The sequence below is a fragment of the Lynx canadensis genome, chromosome A2 (genome assembly GCF_007474595.2).
Source record: "Lynx canadensis isolate LIC74 chromosome A2, mLynCan4.pri.v2, whole genome shotgun sequence".
Classification (NCBI taxonomy): Eukaryota; Metazoa; Chordata; class Mammalia; order Carnivora; family Felidae; genus Lynx; species Lynx canadensis.
The window spans coordinates 107,805,519-107,830,331 of record NC_044304.2 but is presented as its reverse complement, the minus strand read 5'-3'; the positions used below and the strand labels follow the sequence as shown (position 1 = coordinate 107,830,331).

Sequence of the window (24,813 nt, the reverse complement as noted above, 5' to 3'; positions counted from 1 at the left end):
GACAGAGGTAAGGCAGTAAGATCCAGTTACTGTACCCTGTTTATACAGCTGTACTTCATTGAACGAAGTCTTGTGTTACACACAGTTTGTGATAGGAAGTAAATGCTTTTAAAACAACCAAAGAGATAGGTCTTTAACCTCCACCTTTGTGGATTCTTTGTTCCACCATTTAGCTTCTGTGGAAGTTATAGGAAATAGTTTAAATATATCCTATTACTCTCTAATTGGGCCTCATCTGATTAGCTCATCCCCTTCTGAATTCATAACATGCATGCATTATGATGAGTTTTTAAAGTAAATCCCAACAAGTCCAACAAAATGGACAATGATTTTTTTGTAACAAAGTTTTTAAGTAATAGGTTCCAAAATGTTTAATAATGGTTATGTTCTAAAGAGAAAATGGTGTTTGGATTATTTTAGAGCCTAACTCTACAAGGAGTTTTAAAAGGCTTAGTAGATTCATCAAGTTTATTACCTCTCAATAATCTTTCACACAACATTTGAAGATATCAAGTGCCACAGGATTCTTTGTAAATTTCTTATTTGAAGTGTATAACTAGTCAATAAGCAAGAGATTAAGATTCTAGGTTATTTCAAGGATTATGCTTGGGAAGTTTGGGGTCATTATGATGAAATAGTTTTCATTTGCATAAGAGCAATTTCCTTAATTGGTTGGATAGACATACAGGGTAATTACTAGGAATGATTAAAATGTCAACCAATCAGGGGTGCCTGGGTGGCTCAGTCACTTAAGCATCAGGGTCTTGACTTAGGCTCAGGTCAAAATTTTAGGATTCATGGATTTGAGGCCTGCATTGGGCTCTGCACTAACATCACGGAGTTTCTTTGGGATTCTCTCTCTCTCTCTCTCTCTCTCTCTCCCTCTCCCTCTGCCCCCACTCATGTGCTCTGTTGCTCTCTCTCAAAATAAATAAATACACTTAAAAAATGTCAACCAATCAGGACCTAAGTTACACATAAACCTACGGTTTATGAAAATACTTGCCCCCCCGAAAGTATATAACTTTAATAGTAATGACTTCTGATGGAGAATTGTATTCATAATTCTGTTCATAATCTTTCCATTTTCAGAGAGTTAAGTCCTTCTTAAATCTGAGCTGTCATTTATTTACCAAAAATTCTTTTACAATTTTGTTTGGTAACTCTATATAGATTGTCCAGAGATTTTTCATTTCCTAAATGAGAAGCAGAGAAGTCCACCCAGATTGGTGAGGGAGGGAGATATAGATATAGATATAGATATAGATATAGATATAGATATAGATATAGATATAGATATAGATATAGATATATATAAAATCTTCTAACAAATTATTTTGCCACATGCCAGGTATTTTAACTTCTAGTATAGGGCAACTGTAAACATCCATACCCAATATTTCCATTCTTAGTCTGTTTGGTCCCCATGTGTACAAGACTAAAGGATTTAATTTCTAATATATACTGGCATGGATACAGTGGTCATATCACATGGTTAATTTTGTCTCTTATACCTCCTATCTCCTATTTTTGTAGCAAAAAACTTAATTATAGTTAGTTTAGCTTAGAACATACTTTCTTTTAACTGAATAGACTATAATGTGGTATCTGTAATTATTATAGGAAATAAAAAATATGCACAGAGTGAAAAATGTGTGATTGTCCTATTCTGTATACTAAGTAGGTCACTAGAGTGACATATTGTTGTAGGAAAAAAACAAGGAACTATCCGTTTGGGATGTAAATGAATTGCAAGGCTGTATGTGAATAGTCTGCATAATACTTGATGAAAATATACAACTTACATTTAATTTTTTATTATAAGGATGAAACAGCAATTATGTATGGAAATTTTAAAAATGATAGTGTAAGATACTGGATATTTGTAAGGTATTGGAAAAGCTATATGTTAACTAATATATTTCTATAAATAAAAATGAATTGTTAGATCTTAGGACCAAGTATTACTCTGCTCTGCCTTTTATTCCAATAGACAGATTTTGAGACATTTAAAAAGCCATCAGGAAGAAATTTTATTTACTATTTCATTCCAAAATTTATACCAGTTTCTCCCATTACATTATTCTTCTTTAATTATAAGTATATTATCACATACTGAAAAATCATCACTATCCATTGACTGCATTGTTACAACACTGACGGTTAGCTTTTATGATTTGTCATATTATAATAATACATTAGCAAGTATAAATTTTGGAAGTCATTTCAGCTTGCTGGAGGCATTGCATTATTTCACATACACTATCCATACTTATTGGCTATGTTTCAGTTTTCTTATTTGTTTGTAATTTGTACCCTCACTGTTTCCAAGAGTCATTTGAAGCAGCTTATTTTAATTATAATTATATTGGCTAGGTTTTTCAGAGATGTTCCAGATTTTTCTTCCTCACTTAACAAGAGCAGCGTACATAACTGAAAATGTAAGTTGCTTTGTTCTTATTCTCATGGCTCATTTCAAATTATGTGTTTTGCAGAGGTTAATATTATGTGGGCTGGACACCAAACCCACCACAGTTCTGAAGACTACAACTTATCCACAGCACTGAGGCAATCTGTTTTCCAAATATATACTTCCTGGGTAAGTTGTATAAAATTGAATGCATATAATAATATAATACATTTTTAATTTTTTAATTAAAAAAATTTAGTGTTTATTTTTGAGACAGAGCAAGAGACAGAGTGCAAGTGTGGGAGGGGCAAACAGAGAGAGACAGACACAGAATCTTATGCAGGCTCCAGGCTCTGAGCTGTCAGCACAAAGCCTGACATAGGGCTTGAACTCACGAACTATGAGATCATGACCTGAGCTGAAGTCAGATGCTCAACCGACTGAGCCATTCAGCCACCCCATAATACATTTTTTTAAAGTCTCAATTGTTTCCATTTCTTCCAAGTAATCTAAAATAAAGTGTTTTATTAATGCTTTTGTCTCCTTTCATAAGGCAAGAAACAAATGAAGCAAGTGGTATTTTGCAATGGTAGTCTTTTATTTGATAAAACAAAACAAAGCAAAACAATAACAACAACAACAAAAACACAATTTCACCTTGAGGTATACAGCAAGGTGGGAGATTGGCTGTCTACTTTTTTTATTTACTATAACTAAAGACAGTGATATATAGGCAATGTATCTTAATTCACATATATGCAAAGATTTCACGAGAAACTTTTTTTTAAGTTTATTTATTTAGTTAGAGAGAGAGTGAGAGTGAGCAGGAGAGGGGCAGAGAGAGAGGAAAAGAGAGAATCCCAATCAGGCTTCACACTGTCAGCATGGAGCCTGACCCAGGGCTCAATCCCATGAACGATGAATCATGATCTGAGCTGAAATCAAGAGTCAGCTGCCTAACTAACTGAGCCACTAAGGCGCCCCAAGATTTCATTAGAAACTTTTAAAAGCAGTTTTAAAAAATTCAGTTCCCATTTCTCCGTGCCCAAGTGAAATCTATGTAAATTCTTTGCTTTTTATATACATATTAGAGCAGTTAATATGATGCTCAATAAAAATTTTGGTTCTAAAATATTTTTACCCAAGGAAATGAGCAGACTAATGAAAACCAGAAATAGCCTCTATTTTGAAGTTTCTTCTGATTCCCTGGGCATACTTGACCCACTTGGTAATAGCCCTCATCTGTGATTGTCACTCTTTATGTCTCCATAGCTATCCAAATGACTGCTGCTAAGAGGCATACTGACATAAATAAAAGGTCAGAGTTAGCAACACACCTGTCTGGCTCAGTCGGTAGAGCGTCTGACTCTTGATTTCAAGGTCTTGAGTTCGAGCACTCATTGGGTATAGATACCACTTTAAAAAAAGGAGAGGAGCACCTGAGTGGCTCAGTCCATTAAGTGTCAGACTTCAGCTCAGGTCATGATCTCAGGGTTCTTGGGTTGGAGCCCCACATCGGGCTCTGTGCTGACAGCTAGTAACCTAGAGCCTGGTTCAGATTCTGTGCCTCCCTCTCTCTGCTCCTTGCCCACTCACACTCTGACACTGTCTCTCTCAAAAATAAATAAACATTAAAAAGTTTTTAAAAAAGGAGAAAGTGTTATCACTGTGTAAGTGCATTCATCAATAAGCTAGCTATTTATTAACTATAACTTATAATGTTACAGCACTTGTATGGTTCTTTATAGTTTGCAAGGCACTTTTACATACCATTTATTGAATACTTTCTGTGTTCCAGACAATCTTCTAAGATTTCTTTATGCATTAACTTTTTGATCTTCATGGCAACTTTATGAGACAGGTACTAACATAATGCTCATTTTAAAATGATGAAACTGAGTCCATAGTTCAGTTATAAAACTAGTAAAAGGGAGAGTTGAATTTGAACTCATTCAACTGAGTTCATTTCAACTGGCTGCAGGGTCCCTGATCTTATCCTCCACACCAAATACTCTTTTATTTGCCTCTATATTGTTTTTCACTTACATTACTATGCTAGATCAAGTGTTACTATTATCAGGGAACCAAAGATCAGTGAGGTTAATTACACAGCTAGTACGTGACAAAGTCCCATATTTGAAACCAGATGCCTCATAAAAATATATATACTGGCCTGTGTTTTAATCCAAACAGCAGCATAGGCAAAACAAATCTATAAGTCACTGATGGTACAAATACATTTGCTGAAAGAGATATTAAAAGAAATCCAGGTCCCACCCCCTACATCACACATCTGTGTTACTGTGTGTATTAATTTCCTATGGCTGTCATGATAAAGTCTCACAGGCTTAGTAGCTTAGAACATCAGAAACCTGTTGTGTCATAGTTTTAGAAGCCAGAAGTCTGAAATCAAGGTGTTGGCAGGGCCATGGTCCCTTCCCTGAAGACTCTAAGGAAGGATATGTTCTACTACTGTCTCTGAATTTTTTAGATTCTGATAGTTCCTTGACATTTGGGAGCATAAGGCTAGTCTTCATATGGGGGTCTCCCTGTCTATATCGAGATTTCTCCTTTTCTTTTTATATAAGGACACAAGTCATATTGGATTAAGCCCCACCTACTCCATCATGAGCACATCTTAACTAATTATATCTGTAAGGGCTGTATTTACAAATAAGATCACATTCTGAGGTAGGGGATAGGATTTCAACCCATGAATTTTGTGGGGGACACAATTCAATCTATAACATGCTGTACCCAACATAGGTGGAAAAGAAAGAGCATATATCTTTTCCATATCCTTACAGTTTGTGCTGGAACTCTGAATGATTCATTGTGAAAGAAATTATGACCTATGTCACAGTTGGATAGCTCAAGACTGGTCTAGGGCTCCAGTGAATAAAAGGAACAGGCCTCTGATGGAGGCGAGGGATACTGACTATCCTCCCTTCTTAAGAAATAGCTTCATAATGCAAATGTTTATTATCCTGTACATAGGCTAAACATAGCCTATACATAAACATATTAGCCTATACATAGGCTAAACATGTGCCTGATTAAAACAATGATCTCAAAAATCTTTATTCTCTCTTGAGTTATATATTTCCCTTTGCATAAAGATAAGTCAAGCCTCCAGTGTTTACATTTGGGGAGATAATGCCTCCAAGAAAAGATGTAGCTGAATTTGAAGTTAGTCCAGGAAATTAATGCAGTGGTTAAATTGATTATCTGAGGAATTATCAAAGGAGACTTTTTATCAGAGCACCATAGATTTCAGAACTAGAAGAGATCTGGGAGACAATATATTTAAATCATCTGTTTTAAAAGCTACAAAATGAATCTCAGAGGAGCCCACTACCTCATACAGTATTGAACATTGCTGGTTGGAATCTGAATCCAACATTTGGCTCCAAGTTTATGGTAATCTTTACCCTAGTTTCATTTGCGACATTCCCCTTATTAAGTCAATGCATTCAAAGCTACAGATTAGTGAAAGCCTAAGTAAAATACAGGTTCACACCTATTTATTGCCAGTATAAATCCCTTTTACAACCTCATATCATCTTGCCAAGGACACAAAATATGCTGAGGGGGGAAATGAGCTTTGGGAATGCATCAGAAGCTGCTAACTTGGGGGAGGGGAGTAAGCTGGAGGATTTGCCACGTGGGAAATGAAAGGCAGAGATTGTGAATCAGATTGGAGTTTTGTCTAGCGTTTGTAGGTATGTTAGAAGATAGCATAGATGGTTTAAGGGTCTGTGATGGTCAACGATGTGTAGGAGGTCTTTCTAGACATTAAAATCAAAGAATACCACTACTTGTTTTTTTTTTTTTTTTCATTTTCTTTGAGTCTTTTGTAACATTCTTCTCATTAGTGCTGCTGCATACAGCAGGTAACTTGGTAGTTACTAAGGTAACAACATATTTTAGAACAAGTAATAAATGTCTTTGAAGAGAAGATTAATTTGTGAAATGTAAAGCATAGTTATTCTTAGAGTGCTTTTCGTTTACATTACTACAAAAGTTAGGGTGACACTTCTGTCATTTAAAATAGTTAAAGATGAGAATTCAACTTTCAAGAATTTCTAGCTGTACTTTTTGCACTTTGTTAAAAGCCATTTTTTTTTATTTTTTTTTTCAACGTTTATTTATTTTTGGGACAGAGAGACACAGAGCATGAACGGGGGAGGGGCAGAGAGAGAGGGAGACACAGAATCGGAAACAGGCTCCAGGCTCTGAGCCATCAGCCCAGAGCCTGACGCGGGGCTCGAACTCACGGACCACGAGATCGTGACCTGGCTGAAGTCGGACGCTTAACCGACTGCGCCACCCAGGCGCCCCTGTTAAAAGCCATTTTTAACCTCAGATTTACCATTGCTCATCCAAAAAGAACTGCGATGGATGGAGGCCATTTTAAGGGAACCTTATTTACTACACACTGAAATACGCGATTTTGCCTGCTACTTCCATCTCTTACTACATATCCTAATTGATACAATGGCTTAAACATGATAGTCTCCTCAAATAATAAAATGTGTCTAGATCCATGGATATTATTTCACAGACAACGATGTCAAGAAAGCACTTCATTTTCTTCCATCTTTATTTGGATAAAATACCTGAATGCTACAGTTTATATTCAAAACATAGCTAGAAAAGTGCTAGAAAAATTAAATGGGTTATGCCAAAGGGTTATAGGAACCATCTTGAAGGAACACCTCATGGCCAAAATCTGGAACAACTTGAACAGTAAAATATATAATGGAGTATAGAGTTAGAATCCAAAGTATAAAATAAATATCTTTGAAATCAGCCCATACTGATATAGATAAATGATGGAATAACTAGATAAATGGGGACAAATATATGGGAGACACGTTCCTTTAAAGAATTCCAAAAGAATCACAGATGATATACATAGATACATCTACCCCCCCACCCCCTGCCTCTAGGAAATGGTGCTTAATGTCTCCCTTACCCAGACCTTTTGAGTTCAGACTGTACTGAGGACTTCCTATACAATGAATAGAGAATTAATAATGGACATGGAATGTAATGGGACAGATGGTAGCTACACTTGTGATGAGCATAGCATAATGTATAAACTTGTTGAATGACTCAGTTGTATACTTGAAACTAAGGTGACATTGTGTGTCAGGTATATTCAAACAAACTACAAACAAACAAAAAGTAAAAACACCAAAACAAAAACAAAAACAAAAAAAAAAAGAGAGAGAGAGAGAGAAAGAGACAAAGGGTGAGGTACGGGTGGGAGGTAACTTTAAAATGGAGACACCTGGCAAACAAAATCTCAGATAAAGTTAATTTTGTCGGTGATATCTTGTTGATAGCATGTACCCTTTGATAAGATGTGATAATAATGGCCTAGGGAATGGCTCTTCATCCCTTTGGTGTTTGTCACCAAAACCCATAGCCGAAGAGTAATCATAAGAAAAGACCGTTGTTGAACCCAAACTGAAGGACATTCTACAACATACCTAACCAGTACTCCTCAAAAGTGTAAAATGAGACACTGGGGACATTTGAGAAACTGCCACAGGTCAGAAGAGACTATAAGATATTAAGACTTTGTAATATTGCCTCCTGGATGAGATATTAAGTCAGAAAAAAAAAGTAGAAAAAGCCTAGTAAAATCTAAGCAAGATGTACAGTTTAGTGGAGTTTAATTAATATTGTACCAATTTGTTTCTTAGTTGTGGCCACGCAGCTCAGTAATGTGTTAATGAGGGAGGCTTGGTGGAGAGTATGTAACAACTGTGCTATTTTTGCAACTCTTTTACAATATAAAACTATTATGGAATAGTTTATTAAAAATATAATTATATGTACGTACCTATGTTCTCATAGAGCCACTGTGTATCATATAACAACTCTTAAAAACCAAAAACCAACTAACCAAACAAAACCCCTTAGAACTAGCAGCAATAGCCATTGATTCCTGGGACCCCTAGAGCATCATAAAGAGCAATGATTCAGCCAATACTATCTTAAATTGGTTCTAAGGTAATTCCTTATTTTTTCATTCTTAATCCCTCAACGCATCACCCATTCTTAGCTTTCCAGAATGCCAGCTCTGAACAAGCTAAATTGCTCTCTAGGTTTGAGAAAGGAATTTCACAGACTCCTACCACATGCAGATGGAGTCAAAACCTGGTCCCACTTCTGTCTCCAATCTCATCTTCCACAGTCGCTTATTGTCACCTCATCTTCAATGAACAATTAATTTTCAGTTCTCTAAATATACCATGTCGTAGTGTCTTGATATGTCATTGCACATGCAGTTATGTCTGTCTGGAAAATTTTTGCCCCTTTACCCCTGATTCCTTCATCCTTCAGGATTCAGTTCACTCCTTTCTTAGATCCTTTCTAACTTTGCCTAGGTTGCTGTTTTTTGTTTTGTTTTGTTTTGTCCATAAAACCCTTGCATGTCTCTATTATAGCACTTATTATTTGCATTACTGCCTTTCATGCCAGTCTGTAAACTTTAAAAGGTATTTTTTACTGCTATATACCTAGTATCTCTAAAGTGCCTGTTGCAGTCAGTGCATAATAAATGTATACTATGTGAATGAACAAAATTAAAAAAAAAAGTTTTATGGATGTCAAAATACATGTGTCAGAGGAACTATTTTGCTACATTAACTAGAGTAAGTCAAATGAGTGAAATAATTTAAGTATTTAAAAGATCACCAAAAAATATAGATAGGGAGATTAACTTATTTACTTTTTTAAATAAAATATATTTTGACATATTTGTTTCATATATGAAGCTATAGCATGGGAAAGGCTAACATCTGCGTTTAATGAATTTAATATTTCTCTTAAAAGCATAGTCAATAAAGGATAAATGCACTTAGTTTAAATGACTAGGTTGAGTAATTTATTTTTAACTCTGTAGTATCTCTCAATCATTTAAATTGTTTTAATTTTTAGGTTAGTGTTATAATCAATATAATAAGAATTTATAAAATATAGCTTATTAGAAATCTAAAAAGAGGTAAATTTTATCCACCATCAGAGGAAATAAATATAGTTATAATATCCATTTATGAAAACTTTTCTTCCACAAGTTAGGGAATCTGTAAATATATGGTGATATTATTTTTGAGCACAATAATTTAAAAATACATATTGTTTACATCTAAGAAACACTAGGGGACAATTTACCAGAAATAAGGAATTCTGAGTCCCAGTCTTAGCTCAGTTATTAACTAGCTTTGCCACTCTGAACCAACTGATTAATGTTTGCATTTCAGTGATCTTGTACATGAAGTAGGGTAATTAAGCGGTGCCTGGGTGGCTCAGTGGTTGAGCTTCCAACTTCAACTCAGGTCATGATCTCACAGTTCGTGAGTTTGAGCCCCACAGTGGGTTCATTGCTGACAGCTTAGAGCCTGGAGACTGCTTCAGATTCTGTGTCTGTTTCTCTCTCTGCCCCTCCCCGCCCTCATTCTCTCTCTCTCTCTCTCTCAAAAATAAATAAACATTAAAAAATATTTAGACATGGGGTAATTAATATTTGCTCTGCTTCCTATATTGTTATTTTGAAGATTACCTTAAATGATGAGTGTGGAAATTCTCTATAGCAGTATGTGGAATTCACTATAGCAGTATGATTCACATATATAATATTGTTTTTATATTACATATAAGACTACAGAGGAACTGTTAGTGAAATCTCAAATCTTTTATTACATCGTACTTTCTGCCAAACTTCATAAACAAAGGCTATTTTTCAATATGTGAGAGCTGGAATTATATAAAGACAAATGTGAAGAAATAAAGACACAAGAAACTAACAACTTTGATGTAATGCAGTCAAATACACAGGGGATAAAATTCTCATAACTCATATGTTACAGATGGAAAGCATACCTTGAACCCCCCATGCAGTAAAGAAACAAAACATGTCTCAGGACTTTGCCTCAGAACTCCAAGGCATTTCTCCCCACACTCAACCACCATTCAAAGACAGCATATAAGACAAAGTTCATGTCCACATATTCAATAAATTAAGCCCTTTGCTCTCTGTGTCTTGACCAGTTTCAGAGTCTTGATTCTAGCATGCATCAGGAAAAGGGAATTATTCTGTAGTTTACCAAAGTCATTTTAAAATTTGGTAAAGATAAAATTATTATCTGATACTTGATGTTTCATTTTACATAAATTTGATAGTCATTTTAGGGTTTAGCATGGATAAATAAGAAGACTCATAGTGAAGAGCTCTACAAAAGGCAGCATCATCTCATTGTTACTTTAAAAAATATAAAATTGGCCAAACTATCCAACTTCCTCTACATGGTATAATTGTTCTGATTTTGAGATGTGCATCCACTCTTTTTTTGTTTCTTTTGTTTTGTTTTTCTTTTTCATATACACTCTTGATTGGCAGAGCTGGTCATGGTGGCAAAGTTTGAGCATATGAAGAGATATAAGTAAGACATGAGCTCTGTCCTTAAGGTGCTTGCTTTCCTTGGTGGGATTTCAGTAAGGCAATAGCCATTATAAATACAAATTGTTAAGGTTTTAGAGAAGTGTCTGCTTTATTTTTTTTTCAACGTTTTTTATTTATTTTTGGGACAGAGAGAGACAGAGCATGAACGGGGGAGGGACAGAGAGAGAGGGAGACGCAGAATCGGAAACAGGATCCAGGCTCCCAGCCATCAGCCCAGAGCCTGACGCGGGGCTTGAACTCACGGACCGCGAGATCATGACCTGGCTGAAGTCGGACGCTTAACCGACTGCGCCACCCAGGCGCCCCATAGAAGTGTCTGCTTTAAGAACCATGGTGGGTCAAGGGGAGCATCACTGAAAAAATGCCTGAGCTCAGTCTGGAAGAAGAATAAAATTTTTCCAAGAATGAGGTTGTAAATGGAATATAATGTAGAAGGAGCACATCACTGAAAACACAAAATTATGAAAAAAGTATAATAAACCTAGGGAATTGCAAGTAAAATGCATGGTATATGTATTAGTTTCCCAGAGCTGACTTAACAAAGTAGCAAAGAGTGGGTGGCTTAGAAATCTATTGGGTCATACTTGTGAAGGCTCGAAACCTGAGGTCAAGGTACTATAGGGTTGATTACTTCTGAAGGCTGTGAGGAAGAATCTGTACCATGCTTGTCTTCTCACTTTAGGGTGGTTTCCTGGTGATTTTCGGTGTTCCTTGGCAGGGAGATGAATCACATTGATCTCTGCCTTCATATTCACCTTGCGTTCTTCCTGTGTGCATGCCTGTCTCTGTGTCCATATTTCCTTCTGAGAAGGAAACCTGACATGGTAGATTAGAACCCACCCTAGTTACCTCATTTTACCTTGATTACCTCCGTAAAGAAACTATTTCCAAATAAGGTCACATTCTGATATACTGGGGGATAAAGTCTCACATATCTTTTGGGGGAACATGATTCAACCCATAAAGTTTGAGTATGGCTGAAATATAGGATGTATAAGAAGGTGGAATGGGGAAAGGCCAAAAGGGGTAAAAGCATAGTGATGGAAACAGAAAGATGGGCCTAGATTATTTAAAATAGGACTTCCTTTGTAGAAACACAAGTGCTTATTCCATACATACAATTTAAGTGGATGTGTTTTAGGAAAGAGATCAGTGTTCTCTATCTGCAATCAGAAGATTTGGTTCTATATCATGACTAATCCCAGATTTTAGGAATGTGGGACAAGTGTACTTGATTATTCAATCTTTAGTCATCAACTATGAAGGAAATTTTTTTCTCTAAAGTAGCATTATAAAAATCAATGACAATTATAGAAGTACAGATACTAATAAACTACTTTATTTTTTTATGTTAATTCATTTTTGAGAGGCAGAGACAGAGTGCAAGCAGGGGAGGGCAGAGAGCAGAATCTGAAGCAGGCTCCAGGCTCTGAGCTGTCAGCAGAGCCTGACACGGGGCTTGAACCCACGAACCATGAGATCATTACCTGAGCCGAAGTCAGATGCTCGACTGACTGAGCCACGCAGGCGATCCAAACTACTTTATTAAAATAAGATAGACATGAATCCTGGAGTTCAATTTCTTTTTTTCCATTTCTTTCAAAGTAATCATACACTTAACTTTAACCGTTTGATTTAGCAGCTTACTTGTGGACAGCTCTCCTCTCTTGACCCTTGCTTTTGCTTGCAGTTTTTCATGCCTCACGACTTTATTTCCAACTTCATCCAACCTGAAATGCGTAATTTCTTTGACTCTGGAAAACAGTCTGCCTCCTTCTGTTGCATCTGTCCTGAAATCCCCAAGCTGTGTTTGAATCCGGTTTCCCACGTACTTCATTCCCACACCCAGCTTGCTGAGCTCCTGTGGGCGCCCTGTAGCACCAGCTGGCAGCTCATTGCCCTCCACGTATGGCTTCCAGACAGAGCTGAGCTATCAGTTGAGTGCTGCTCACCAAGCGCCAAACATGAGCCTCCTCCTTACCTGGAAGAAGACCTTCCAGAACTCTTCAGTCTCCTCAAGGTCTCTGTTCCACTGATGCCCCTTGCTTTCAGCCAGTGACCATATTTAAAACTTCACAGAGAATGTGAGTTTTTCTGTTTTTCCCTCACTCTACTTTCTTTTAGATATACTTGTTAAGATTTGTGAATTCACAAGTGCACACACTTTCTTGTCTCTAGGTTTATAGAAAATGTTCACCTGTTTTGAATAGGTCCTATTCTCAGATTGGTGACATTGCTCCTGTCTGAGTTCCTGTCCTGGACTTTGTCTGACCAACTACTTTTGGCATGTGTCCCTCTTCCTCTTAACTGGCTCCTTCTGAGTATACCAAAAATATATTCATATCTCTCACACTAAAAAAATAAATAAAATCTTCTCCCTCATCCATGTTCTACTGAAAGTATATCCCCACCTCTCTCCTTCTTTGTTTTCTGAAAAAGAGAAGTAAATAATCCCTACCTCTATTTCATCTACTCCTTTGAATCATTTTTAAACTTATTGAGGTCTGGATTTCAAGCCTACTTCTCCACTGTCCAATCCAGTGTCATTTTTCAATTCAGTTGATATTTGCAGAATATATTTGCTTACTCAGTAGCTTCCTTGGGATATATCTCAAAGACTTCAACACAGCATTCCCTAAGTTGAGCTTTATAAACCTCTTTTTCCTCCTGTCTGCTGTCTTGGTGAGCAGTTATCACACACAAGCCACAAATCTGGAGGTCTTCTGATACTCCTTTGTCCCTCTCATCTATGTTTAAATAGTTACCAAAGCCTTAGATTTCTTGCATGCCCTTTAATCCCCATGGCTACTGCTGTGGTTAAATGTGGGTGACTTTCCATTGGGCCAGTGAACTAGATTTCAAACTTATTTTTATATTTCTCACAGGCTTAAAAAAATGTAACTGCTCTCTCACGATCTAGGATAAATCTAGTCTCCTTAGAATGGAATTAAATGCCTCGCCTCCTGGTTTTGACTAACGTCTAATTATCATTTGTTTTTACTTTCATTTGGCTGTGATGGTGAGAGAGATAGACCAGAGACTCTCTGAAGAAAGCCATAGATTGTTTCTTCAGAAAATTACATATGCCCCCATGCACACAAACTCATGTTTTGTTGTAGTGACATTAAAGGGGTTCACAGACTCCCTTAGATCTGTCAGTGAACCCCATTGTCCAATCCAGTCTCTGGACACACTCTCCAACACTTTCAGCAAGGCAGAGATACTTACAGTTCCCCTTAGTGTCCTACTTCATGGTACCCTTCACACATTTCCAGGCTGCTCTGTTCACGTGATGAGCAGAATAAAACCCACTCATTTTCCATCCAGTAACCAAAGGTCAACTGTAGGACTATCCTCATTCTTTCCACACACACATAAGTGTGGGTTATTTTTCTCCTTTAAGAACCTGTTGTATATGGGGGCGCCTGGGTGGCGCAGTCGGTTAAGCGTCCGACTTCAGCCAGGTCACGATCTCGCGGTCCGTGAGTTCGAGCCCCGCGTCGGGCTCTGGGCTGATGGCTCAGAGCCTGGAGCCTGTTTCCGATTCTATGTCTCCCTCTCTCTCTGCCCCTCCCCCGTTCATGCTCTGTCTCTCTCTGTCCCAAAAATAAATAAACGTTGAAAAAAAAAAAAAAAAAAAAAACCTGTTGTATATGACTTCCATTAAAATGTAATAAAATAACCCAGGGTAGACAATCAAATTTAAAGCTAAAGAGACTTGGAATCAGAATGACATGGTGAGCGCATGGCAGAAATGGAGTTCTTTGGTAAATGGTATAATGTTCCCTGACCCAGGTACTGAGAGTTTAACTTTGAGGAAGGAGAAATTTCTTCTCCTAAATTAGTATCATTTCAGGCTTTACGATGGAACTGACACTTAAGCTGGTTTTAAAAACTACAGAGGATTTGGGAATGTGAAGATGTGAGGTACAGAAGATGAGGGAGGGATTTCAGACCTGGACATTTGCTAGGCTGCTTTCATTTTAGAAATTAGAACGAAATTAACTTTCATGTGGTTCATGAGACTTACTCCCTGTCCTGTATTTCTTCTTCCTTCCTTTCTTCTTTTTCTTTTTCTTTCTTTCTTTCTTTCTTTCTTTCTTTCTTCTTTCTTTCTTTCTTTCTTTCTTTCTTTCTTTCTTTCTTTCTTTCTTTCTTTCTTTCTTTTCTTTCTTTCTTTTGGTTGTTTATGTTTGTTTATTTTTGAGAGAGAGAGAGAGAGAGAGAGAGAGCGAGCAGGGGAGGGGCAGAGGAGGGGCAGAATCCAAAACAAGCTTCAGGCTCTGAGCTGTCAGCACAGAGCCTGGCTGAAGTGAGGCTTGAACCCATACACTGTGAGATCATGACCTGAGCCAAAGTCACGCATGCTCAACCAACTTAGCCACCCAGGTGCCCTAATGTATTTATATTTCTTATTAGAAGTTTCCTTTTTTGGAATTCATGCTGAACTCATTTTTCCAGTTTTCTGATAATTACATATACTGATTGGGAAGATTTGAGACCTTGGTTCATCAAATGTATTTTTAGGAAATCTAATCCTGTGGGAAATTCCTTGAGAAAGTATTCAATGGGGCAACCTGGGAGGCTCAGTCGGTGGTTAAGCGTCCCACTCTTGATTTCAGCTTAGGTCGTGATCTCATATTTCTTGACATGGAGCCTCCGTTGTGCTCTGTGCTGACAGTGTGAAGCCTGCTTGGGATTCTCTGTCTCTCTCCACCTTTCTCTGCCCCTCCCCTGCTCACATTCTCTCTGTCTCTTTGTCTCTCTCCACCCTCTCTCCTCTTTCCTCTCTCTCTCTCCTCTTTCCTTTCTCTCTCCTCTTTCCTCTCTCTCTCTCCTTTTTCCTCTCCCTCTCTCTCTCTCTCCTCTCTCTCTCAATAAATAAACAAGAGAAGTATTTAATGGGCTAACACACTTGTGATTCACATTAGCATGGTAAAGACTCCGAGAAGTTCTGTGGTAAACAAATTTAACTTGTTTAACTCAGCACTTCACAACTTATTTGATCCTAGAATCCCTTTTTCCACAGCAGCTGTTATCTCAAAGGACTATTTATTCACACTTTGGGGAATTATAATGACGATAAATATTCACCTGGTATGCACTCTCTTTCTGAATAAAACTATTTATTAAACATCCAACCTAAGTTGTTTTACATTTTTATTCACAACTCCAAGATTCCAAAATAGTCCTTAACCTAAAATACTTAAATCATAGGGGCGCTTGGATGGCTCAGTTGGTTAAGCATCTGACTTCAGCTCAGGTCATGATCTCCCAGTCTGTGAGTTTGGCACCTGGGGTGGGCGGGCTCTGTGTTGACAGCTGAGTCTGGAGCCTGCTTGGGATTCTGTGTCTCCCTCTCTCTGCCCCTCCCCCACTCACACCTCTATCTCTCTCTCTCTCTTTCTCTCAAAAGTAAATAAACATTATTTTTTTTAAAAAAATACTTAAATCATATATTATATATGTGTTTCAAAATTTTTTTATTAACCTACTGTAAGAGATCTATTTGAATATATTTTAATAAGTCAAAAAAGACTATCATAAATCTTTTGAAACCAAAAGGATGGCTAAGTTTCAAATGGTTTTCTCCTTCACCATTTGAATGAGAAAATTAAAGTATAAAGAGGTTAAGAACTTTGTGAACATCACAGAGAGATTCTGCAGTAGATTCAAGACTTAAAATGGATGTCTTAAAAAAGAGCCCAATATTCTTTTGTTGCTCACCAATCCAATCCATCTTTAATAATACATTTATAAATAATAAAAATGATCCTGGTTGTGATGACAGTTGAGATTTTTCATGACTTAAGGTTCAAAACAAAACTGGGAATGGTTTTTGTAAATGTCCAATTTTAAATTCACAATCAAACTAAACACAGTTGAAATGATATTGGTCTAATTGAGAACAAAAGCTTTAACAGAAATAAAATTGTAATAATCAGAAGAAATCTTTTTAAAATAGCTAGTTGTCTGGAAATATTAACTCGAGAAAATCCAGAATGTAAAGTGAAAGTACAATTCTTTTTATTCTTATTTGTTTGTTTAGCATGTCATTTAATTAAATGTTTTTTTTTACAACATGAAATCACTCTTGGAGATCAAAGTCATTAGCAGAACATAGCAGACTGTGCCTATTAGTTGATTCTAACCAGTTCTGCGGTTTAAGCATAAGTTGTTTTTCTCAGGCAAAGGCATTTCCGTCTGTTAGGAAATATGGACCTTTAAAATTTATTTCCACTATGGCATCATATCATAGCTTCTTCCTTAGTCACTTAAAAAATATTAGGACATATCGTGCTCTCAATCAACTACATAAAACCATATTTGAAAGAGAAAACTTCTTATATGAAGTTACCTTTTCAAAATAGAATTTCATTTCATTACTCAGCATGCTGGGCCATAATACAGTTTGGGAGCCATCAATGCATAAAGGCACAGGATACTTTCTTTTTTTTTTTTCCAACTAAAGTGAGTATCTCTGTGTATAAGAAAAACCTCTTTACTCCCAGGAAACACATCCAACCTTTTCAAGATTAAGGAAATAACACACCATGTATGCTGTTTTAATTAGTATTAAATACGGACTAAAAGTCTGGTGAACTTAGCTTCTACCTGTCTGTAACTTTATCACCTTGTGGAAAATTAATGTTGCAAAGTCAAATGTGGCAATAAAATATATAGAATAAGGCAGATTTGCTAAAGAATAAGATGTATTCATGAAGTTTTACTCATAACATTCAATCATTAGTAAAAGTATATTTCATGTTGAGAAATAAGATGTGCAAATTTTTAAATTTTTAATTTTTCAGATATTCTACTCTCCCTTGGCCCTCTTCATACCGCCTTCAGTATATGCTGTTCATCTTCAATTCAATCTTCTCTACCAATTTTGGATCCACACAGAGGTGACTTTTTTTTTCTTTTTTGTTTTTAAAGTTCTATACCTAAATAGTTAGCCTGAAGCAATGTCCTGGAAATCCACTAGCAGCTGATTTATTGTGTAAGAAAAATCTTTGTCTGCCTTCTTTAAGGAGAAACATCTGTTCATTTTTATTCCTTTTATATTGAATATATATTGCAAAGTTTATAAGAAGCAATGAGGCCAGTTGGTCTCAATTAAATAAAACAATTTTTGAACTATTAAGTACCAAAACATTCTAATACTATATTCAATACAGTATCTTCCTGTATTACAGTTTATTAAACATTGTTTACCCAAAGATGTTGAAATTCATTTCAACTTAAATATATAAATTTATATATATATAATTTTATATATTTATAAATATATACATATATATAATTTATCTATTGAATGTAACTGTTATTTAAAATATTTATTTTATAATATGATTTATTATATAATAATAAAAATATTTAACTATTTAAAATATATAATATTGATACATTTTTATTTACATATTTATACTTACACACATACATATCAGTTAGTAGGGACTCTGAAAAAAGTTTAACTCTTAAAGAAATTATGAAAACTCTTTTGATTGGAAATCCCGCTTTATTTTAGAGTTTAGGATTTATTTAGAGAATGTTCAGTACGTTTAGCTTTTTCTCCCCCTAGAAAAGTAGCATATATAATTTTTTGGATTGTCTGTGGTATCTCAAATTGTCAGATTTGAATTTTTGCAGGTAGATCATTAAGCAACTGATTGTTTTATGAACTATTGTACTCTGCTGGTTGTCAAATACCAAAAATCAGAGACCTAGAAATTTTTTGCTTATGTACATGAGAACCTTTTCAAGCATTTGGTATTTGTTGGGAGTGTTTTGAAGTTCCATAGGAAACACATTGACAGGTGTTGCAGATGGTTGAACAATACAGCAAATAACAGCTGCATTAGATACCAAAGCTTGATACACAAAGTACATTATTTCATTAATCTGCAGTATTCATGCTACTGATTTACTTGGAGTAAAGAGACTGTTATTATGGCTTTGGACATATGTGACATTATTTGAAGATCTGTGGTGAAATAGCATTGCATTTTATGGCAGTTGACATACATCAAATAGTCAAATACTACAACTGTCTGAAAGAGTTGTTGAGGCCAATTCTGACTGTAGAGGTCAAAGACCAAATTTGTTTAAATCAGTAAAGGAAAGCTTTCTGATGATTTACATGGAGGGGTTAAAGGAGAATTACATTTTTATAGCAGCTCTGCTCCAGGTCAAGCCACGTATTGGGTCAGGTATTAGTTCGTGAATACAGAACACTGGTGCCTAAGTAACTTCCGCCTTTTCCTGTGTTCCTCTGAGAGGTCTATGAGCTTGAGTTGCATCTCAGTATGTAAAGAGGCAGTGGTGGAAAGCCACTGATGAAACATTTCTTTTACACTCAGCCTCCAGGTGGCTTCATTTCTAAACTCAAAAGCAATGCATTACAACTTTTCACTTGTGTTATACTTCAAAGTTTTGAAAGTAGTATACAATGCATAATTTCTACAGTTGAGCTGCACAGACAGCAAGAACACACTTTCTGAAATTAAGGTTTGGGTCTTGAAATTTTAAATTATATTATTAGGTGTGAAAACATTTATAATATTTCTTACAGCTGTGCATTTAACTCCATTTATTATTATAGACAGCATACTACCATTTATTTAAATAACAGAATCACACAGGAAGTAGAGCCAAGAGATTTGTAACAGTGGCTGTTTCTGGACAGAGGGGCAAGTGAAATGGAGAACTGGAGTGGGGAGAAGACTTAACTTAAAAAAAATTAAATGCTTGCCCTTGTTTTTGGAAGTTCAATACACAGAAACAATAGTCCATTCACATAAGCAATACAGAAGCCATAGTACACGTGACACTGGTGGCCAAAAAGCCCTGAACATTCCTGAATGGAGGTTTGATTCATTCAGTTGTTTCACTGCTACGGACATCCATAAAATCAGTTTTCACTCGGAGGGAGATTTGGTCTTAAAAAGGTACTGATTTTTTAAAAGTGAGGACAGGTTCATTCACTTCAAGCAATTAGGTTAGGATAAGAGAAAGTAAAAAACAACAACAACAAAAAACAAAACAAAAGACTGATAACATGCTTTTGAAATATTGTATATGAGAGAATAAAAAGATCATAAAACAAAATGAAGAGTTTATGATGAAATTTTCTGTTTAATTTTTGATTACTCTGATGGAGAGGTAATATTGTTTATCCCCTTCCTCTTTTCTGAGAGTTATAAAACCTTCTGCTACAAACTGTACTCTCTTGTTTAATTTTTGCCTGCATTTTTGTTTATTGTTCCTTCATCCAAAGTGTCTGAAGTACATAGTCAGTTATATTATTTTCCTCTGAGTTTACTCAAGGCAAGTAGAAAAACTTATTATTTAACGTATGTTTTAAAGTTAATAACTGTGGAATGTTTAATTTTTTGAGGTTTTAGATGATATTTGAATATTAGATGATCTACACAGTATAATAGCAGTAGTAACATTATCCATTACCTTATCATTATTTATTATGTTTACTTATTATCATTGTTCATGTACACATCAGTTGGTCCTTGGGCAAAGAAATATAAAAGAGAAATAATTATTTGGCATTAAATATTTGAACCCATACGACTCAAGGATTTTTATCGTGCTTACCTGAAGCCCTTAAATGGAATATGATGCAGTTACAAATAAAATGAGCAATCTTTTTATGGACTAATATGGACAGATGTCCAAAAAACAGAGGTACATACCAAAGGATATTATTTTTATTAAAAAAGGGAAAACAACTATGTGTTTTATATGTTCACATATGCATAAAATGTCTGTTGAAGTATACATGAGTAATCAACTCTTTTCCTAGAGGAGAGACATTTGGGATGGCTAGGAGATAAGGATTAGAATGAAATATAAGCATTAATTTTACTCATTCTAATGTGGGCAGAGAACTTTCTTTTTGTGATACTATTTCCCTAATAACAACGATGTTGTGTGGCATTCCATGTGTTTGATGGACTTTGATGAATTTGCTTTAATGAAATGCCTGTTCAAGCCTTTATTTTTATTACTACTTTTAAGTTTATTTATTTGAGAGAGGAAGAGCTGGGGCGGGGCAGAGAGAGGGAGAGAGAGAATCCTAAGCAGGCTCCTCACCGCCAGCATGGAACCCTATGAGGGGCTCAAACTCATGAACCATGTGATCATGACCTTAGCTGACATCTAGAGTCAGATGCTTAACTGACTCAGCCACCCAGCCACCTCTCAGGCCTTTATTTTTTCTTGAGTTGTTTGCCTAAGTGACTTGGAATTCTTTATAGATTCTGGGTATAAAGCAATGTCAGATACATGTATTTCAATTGTATTTCCTCAGTTTGTAGCATGCTTTTTCATTTTTTTAACGAATTCTTTTGAAAAATATTGAAGCTTTAATTCGAAAAGATTAATTTATCTTTTTTTAATGGTGAGTTCAGGTGTTTTTTTGTCTACTTTTTGTATTTTCTCTAAGAAGTCTTTGATTATCATAAACTTTCAAAGAAATTATCCTAAGGTTTCTTTTGGAATCTTTTGAGTTTTAATTTTATTTTTGGACCTTTCATATACTTGAATAAACTTTAAAATGTGATATTTTGGGGGGTGCCTAGGTGACTCCGTCAGTTAAGTGTCTGACTTTAGCTTAGGTCATGATCTCCTGGTCTGTGAGTTAAAACCCTTTGTCAGGCTTTGTGGTGACAGCTTAGGATTCTGTGTGTCCCTCTCTCTCTGCCCTTCCCCTACTCATGCTCTCTCTCTCTCTCTCTCTCTCAAAAATAAATAAACATTAAAAATTTTTTTCTAAAAGAATATGGTATTTGGTAGGGGTATGCTATTTTATGAATACCCACTTAATATACCACCCTTTAGATACTTTCATTTAGCCATTGGACTACCTAAGTCCTTTGTAGAAAAGAAAATTGATCATATATAGTTAGCTCTAATTTTAGACTTCTATTCTCTTCTATGGATTTGTTTCTTCTTATACCAATCCTTCACATTATTGGGTATTATAGCTTTATAGGAAGTATTGTTTGCACAATTGTAAAAAAATTTGTTTAAAAATTCTCCAGGATTTTTTAATGGACAATTATGTAGTTTTTGAGTAGATAGTTTTTTGTCTTTATTTGCTTTATTTACGTCATATAGAGTCTGTCTCTCTTTTTTTTTTTTTGCCTCTTTTAGAGTTCACAGGTAGTATATTTTATGTCAAATTTTGAAAAAAATAAATGCTATTATTTCCTTAAACATTATATCTATACCTTTATCTCTCTCCTCTCTTGGGACTCAAAATACCTACATGTTTGTTACATTACTTGATATTGATTCATATCAGCACTGCTTTGTAATTTTTAAAATTTCACTTTCTTATTAAGATTAGTTCATTTCTATTAATTTGTCTTCAGGTTTAATTACCTTTTTACCTGCTCCCTCTAATGTACTTTTAAGCCCATTCAGTGGATTTCTCACATCAGATATTATGCTTTAGGTTTTAGAATTTCCATTTATATTTATAAATAGTTTTTCTTTCTCTGCTGAAATTATGTTATTCATTATGACTGTATTTTCCTTTAAGTATTAATTATAATTATTATTTTAAAATTCTTATCTGCTAATTCCAACATCCAAGTCATGTGCAAGTCTACTTCAATTGACTGTTATTTTTCTTGTTATGGATCACATCTGCCTTCTTTGTATGTCTAGTATATTATTATTGTTGTTACATGCCAATCTCCATGGCACATTTGTTGTAGTGATGTTAGATTCTGATATATTCCTCTGACCTTTTCTTATTTTTATTGTAGGAGGCAGGGAAATAAAATTAACTAATTATCCTGTGTTTTTGGAGGTTTTGATTTCCACTTGATAGGACATGGGTCTTTTAGTATGGTCTTTAGTTATGAGGCATATTCTTTATCCTTGGTGGCCTTTAATCTTAGGGCAAGAACTATCTTGTGTGTGTGTGTGTGTGTGTGTGTGTGTGTGTGTGTGTGTGTAATTAATGAAATGCCCAAGTTGTTTTCTTTTTGTTTTTAATTTTTTTTAACGTTTATTTATTTTTGAGACAGAGAGAGACAGAGCATAAACAGGGGAGGGGCAGACAGAGAGGGAGACACAGAATCTGAAACAGGCTCCAGGCTCTGAGCAGTCAGCACAGAGCCCGATGCGGGGCCTGAACTCACAGACCGCGAGATCATGACCCGAGCTGAAGTCGGACGCTTAACCGACTGAGCCACCCAGGCGCCCCCCAAGGTGTTTTCAAAGCCACATTAACTTAGTAGGATTTGCTTTCTACATTTTCTCTTACCAGCATGAGGCAGCAGTCTAAATCATTGTCAGCAATTTTCTAGCTTTTTACCTTCCTGGCTTTTCAGCAAGTTCCTTAGAGCCTCTTCCTATAGATGAATATTTGCATGAATATTATAAGAATCAGCCAAGAGTCTTAATTCAGGAGTCAGGAGACTTGTGTGCCAGTATTGTGGCTTCTTCCTCTCTAGGTCCTTTCTTTATTGGAGAGAAACCTTTTGGTTTTCAGTCACTCTTGTGGTCTCAAATTTTGATTTCTGATCCTAGCTGGGTGAGGCTGGTACTTTCTCTTTCAGCATCTCCCATTCCCACCCCCTTCTCCTTGCAGTCAGAACATGCCTTAGGGAAGTTATGTATTAGAATCCTACTAAGCCAACTATATTCACTAAGCACAAATGCTGCCATCAGAGATTTGGTTGGTAAGGTATGAGGAAAACAAGTTCTTCTCATTGGCAACACTATACTCCTATAACTGTCCCAATCAGACTTTTTTTTTTTTCCTCACACATATATATATGAATGACACACTTATGAGAATAAGCATCAATAGAAATTAGAATATAGGAGAACTCCAAGAATGCAATGTGAAAAATTAGAAAGCTTAAGAGATATGTAGTGGAATTATGAAGCAACATAACTGAAGAGACAATAGGAATCAGAAGTTTGCAGAAACCTGGAGATACAGAGAAGAACAGGAAAATGGAACTTTATAGCAGCAAAAAACCGGTAGCAGCATGTGGAGAGAAATTTAGAAGGTCTGACTTCTTTATACAACTAATAGAGTGGTTTATTTATTGCCCTTTTGTATCCCCCATTATGATTTTTCATGGAAGTCTAGCAGTATTTATCTGTTCTTCAAAATCTTACGGAGTCTACCCAGAGCCAGTGTTGTGTAAAATGTAGTTTTATTTTAAGTCGGTGTATCTGTTTTATCCTATCATTTTAGTAAATCACTGAGGAAGAATAAAATGTATACTATTTATAACATGAATTTTAAGTCCTGGTTATAGAGAAACATGCTTAGTTTATCTCAAGTTTCTGTAGCTGTTATTTTGCCCGCTGAGTAGGCAGGAAACATGTTGGAATTATTTAACTAGACAACAAAGCTTTTTCATTAACAAATTACTATTTATTTTGCATAAAGATGACACTTGGGAAGATATTATTGAATATTTTACACACTATAATTATTAAAACTTAAACGTGAAAATTATAACACAAAGTTATTCATCCTAAGTGCTTTTCTTAAAACATAATAAATGTAGGGGTACCTGGCTGGCTCAGTCCATAGAACATGCGATTCTTGATCTCAGGTTCGTGAGTTCAAGCCCCATGTTGAGCACAGAGCTTACCTAAAAAAATATAAAAAAATTAAAAGTAAGTATTTGCATAATGTAAACTGTGCTTTCCTTTTGAGGCCTCAGGGGTTAGAGTCCCTTAGTTCAAGTCCTAACTTCATTTATTACTATTACTATGACCTTGGACAGTTTACTTTACCTTCCTGTGCCTCAGTTCCCTCATATGTAAAATAAAGATAACAATGCACAGTATTGTGAGTGTTAAAAAAAAAGATAATTCATGTTCTAATAAATCAATTAGATGTTTGTAGTACTATTATCGTTGTTATCTTTTG

The 24,813-nt window shown here is 35.7% G+C and overlaps 1 protein-coding gene across 2 annotated transcripts in view; it reads left to right on the top strand.

Annotated features, from left to right (window-relative positions):
- Positions 1-24,813, top strand: part of AGMO (alkylglycerol monooxygenase) — a 384,581-nt gene that overhangs the window by 171,222 nt on the left and 188,546 nt on the right. For both annotated transcript variants that reach the window (XM_030308043.1, XM_030308044.1), the window contains exons 5-6: positions 2,496-2,599; positions 17,699-17,794. In XM_030308043.1, the coding sequence (XP_030163903.1) occupies positions 2,496-2,599; positions 17,699-17,794 (200 nt within the window). The remainder of the gene's footprint in view (positions 1-2,495; positions 2,600-17,698; positions 17,795-24,813) is intronic.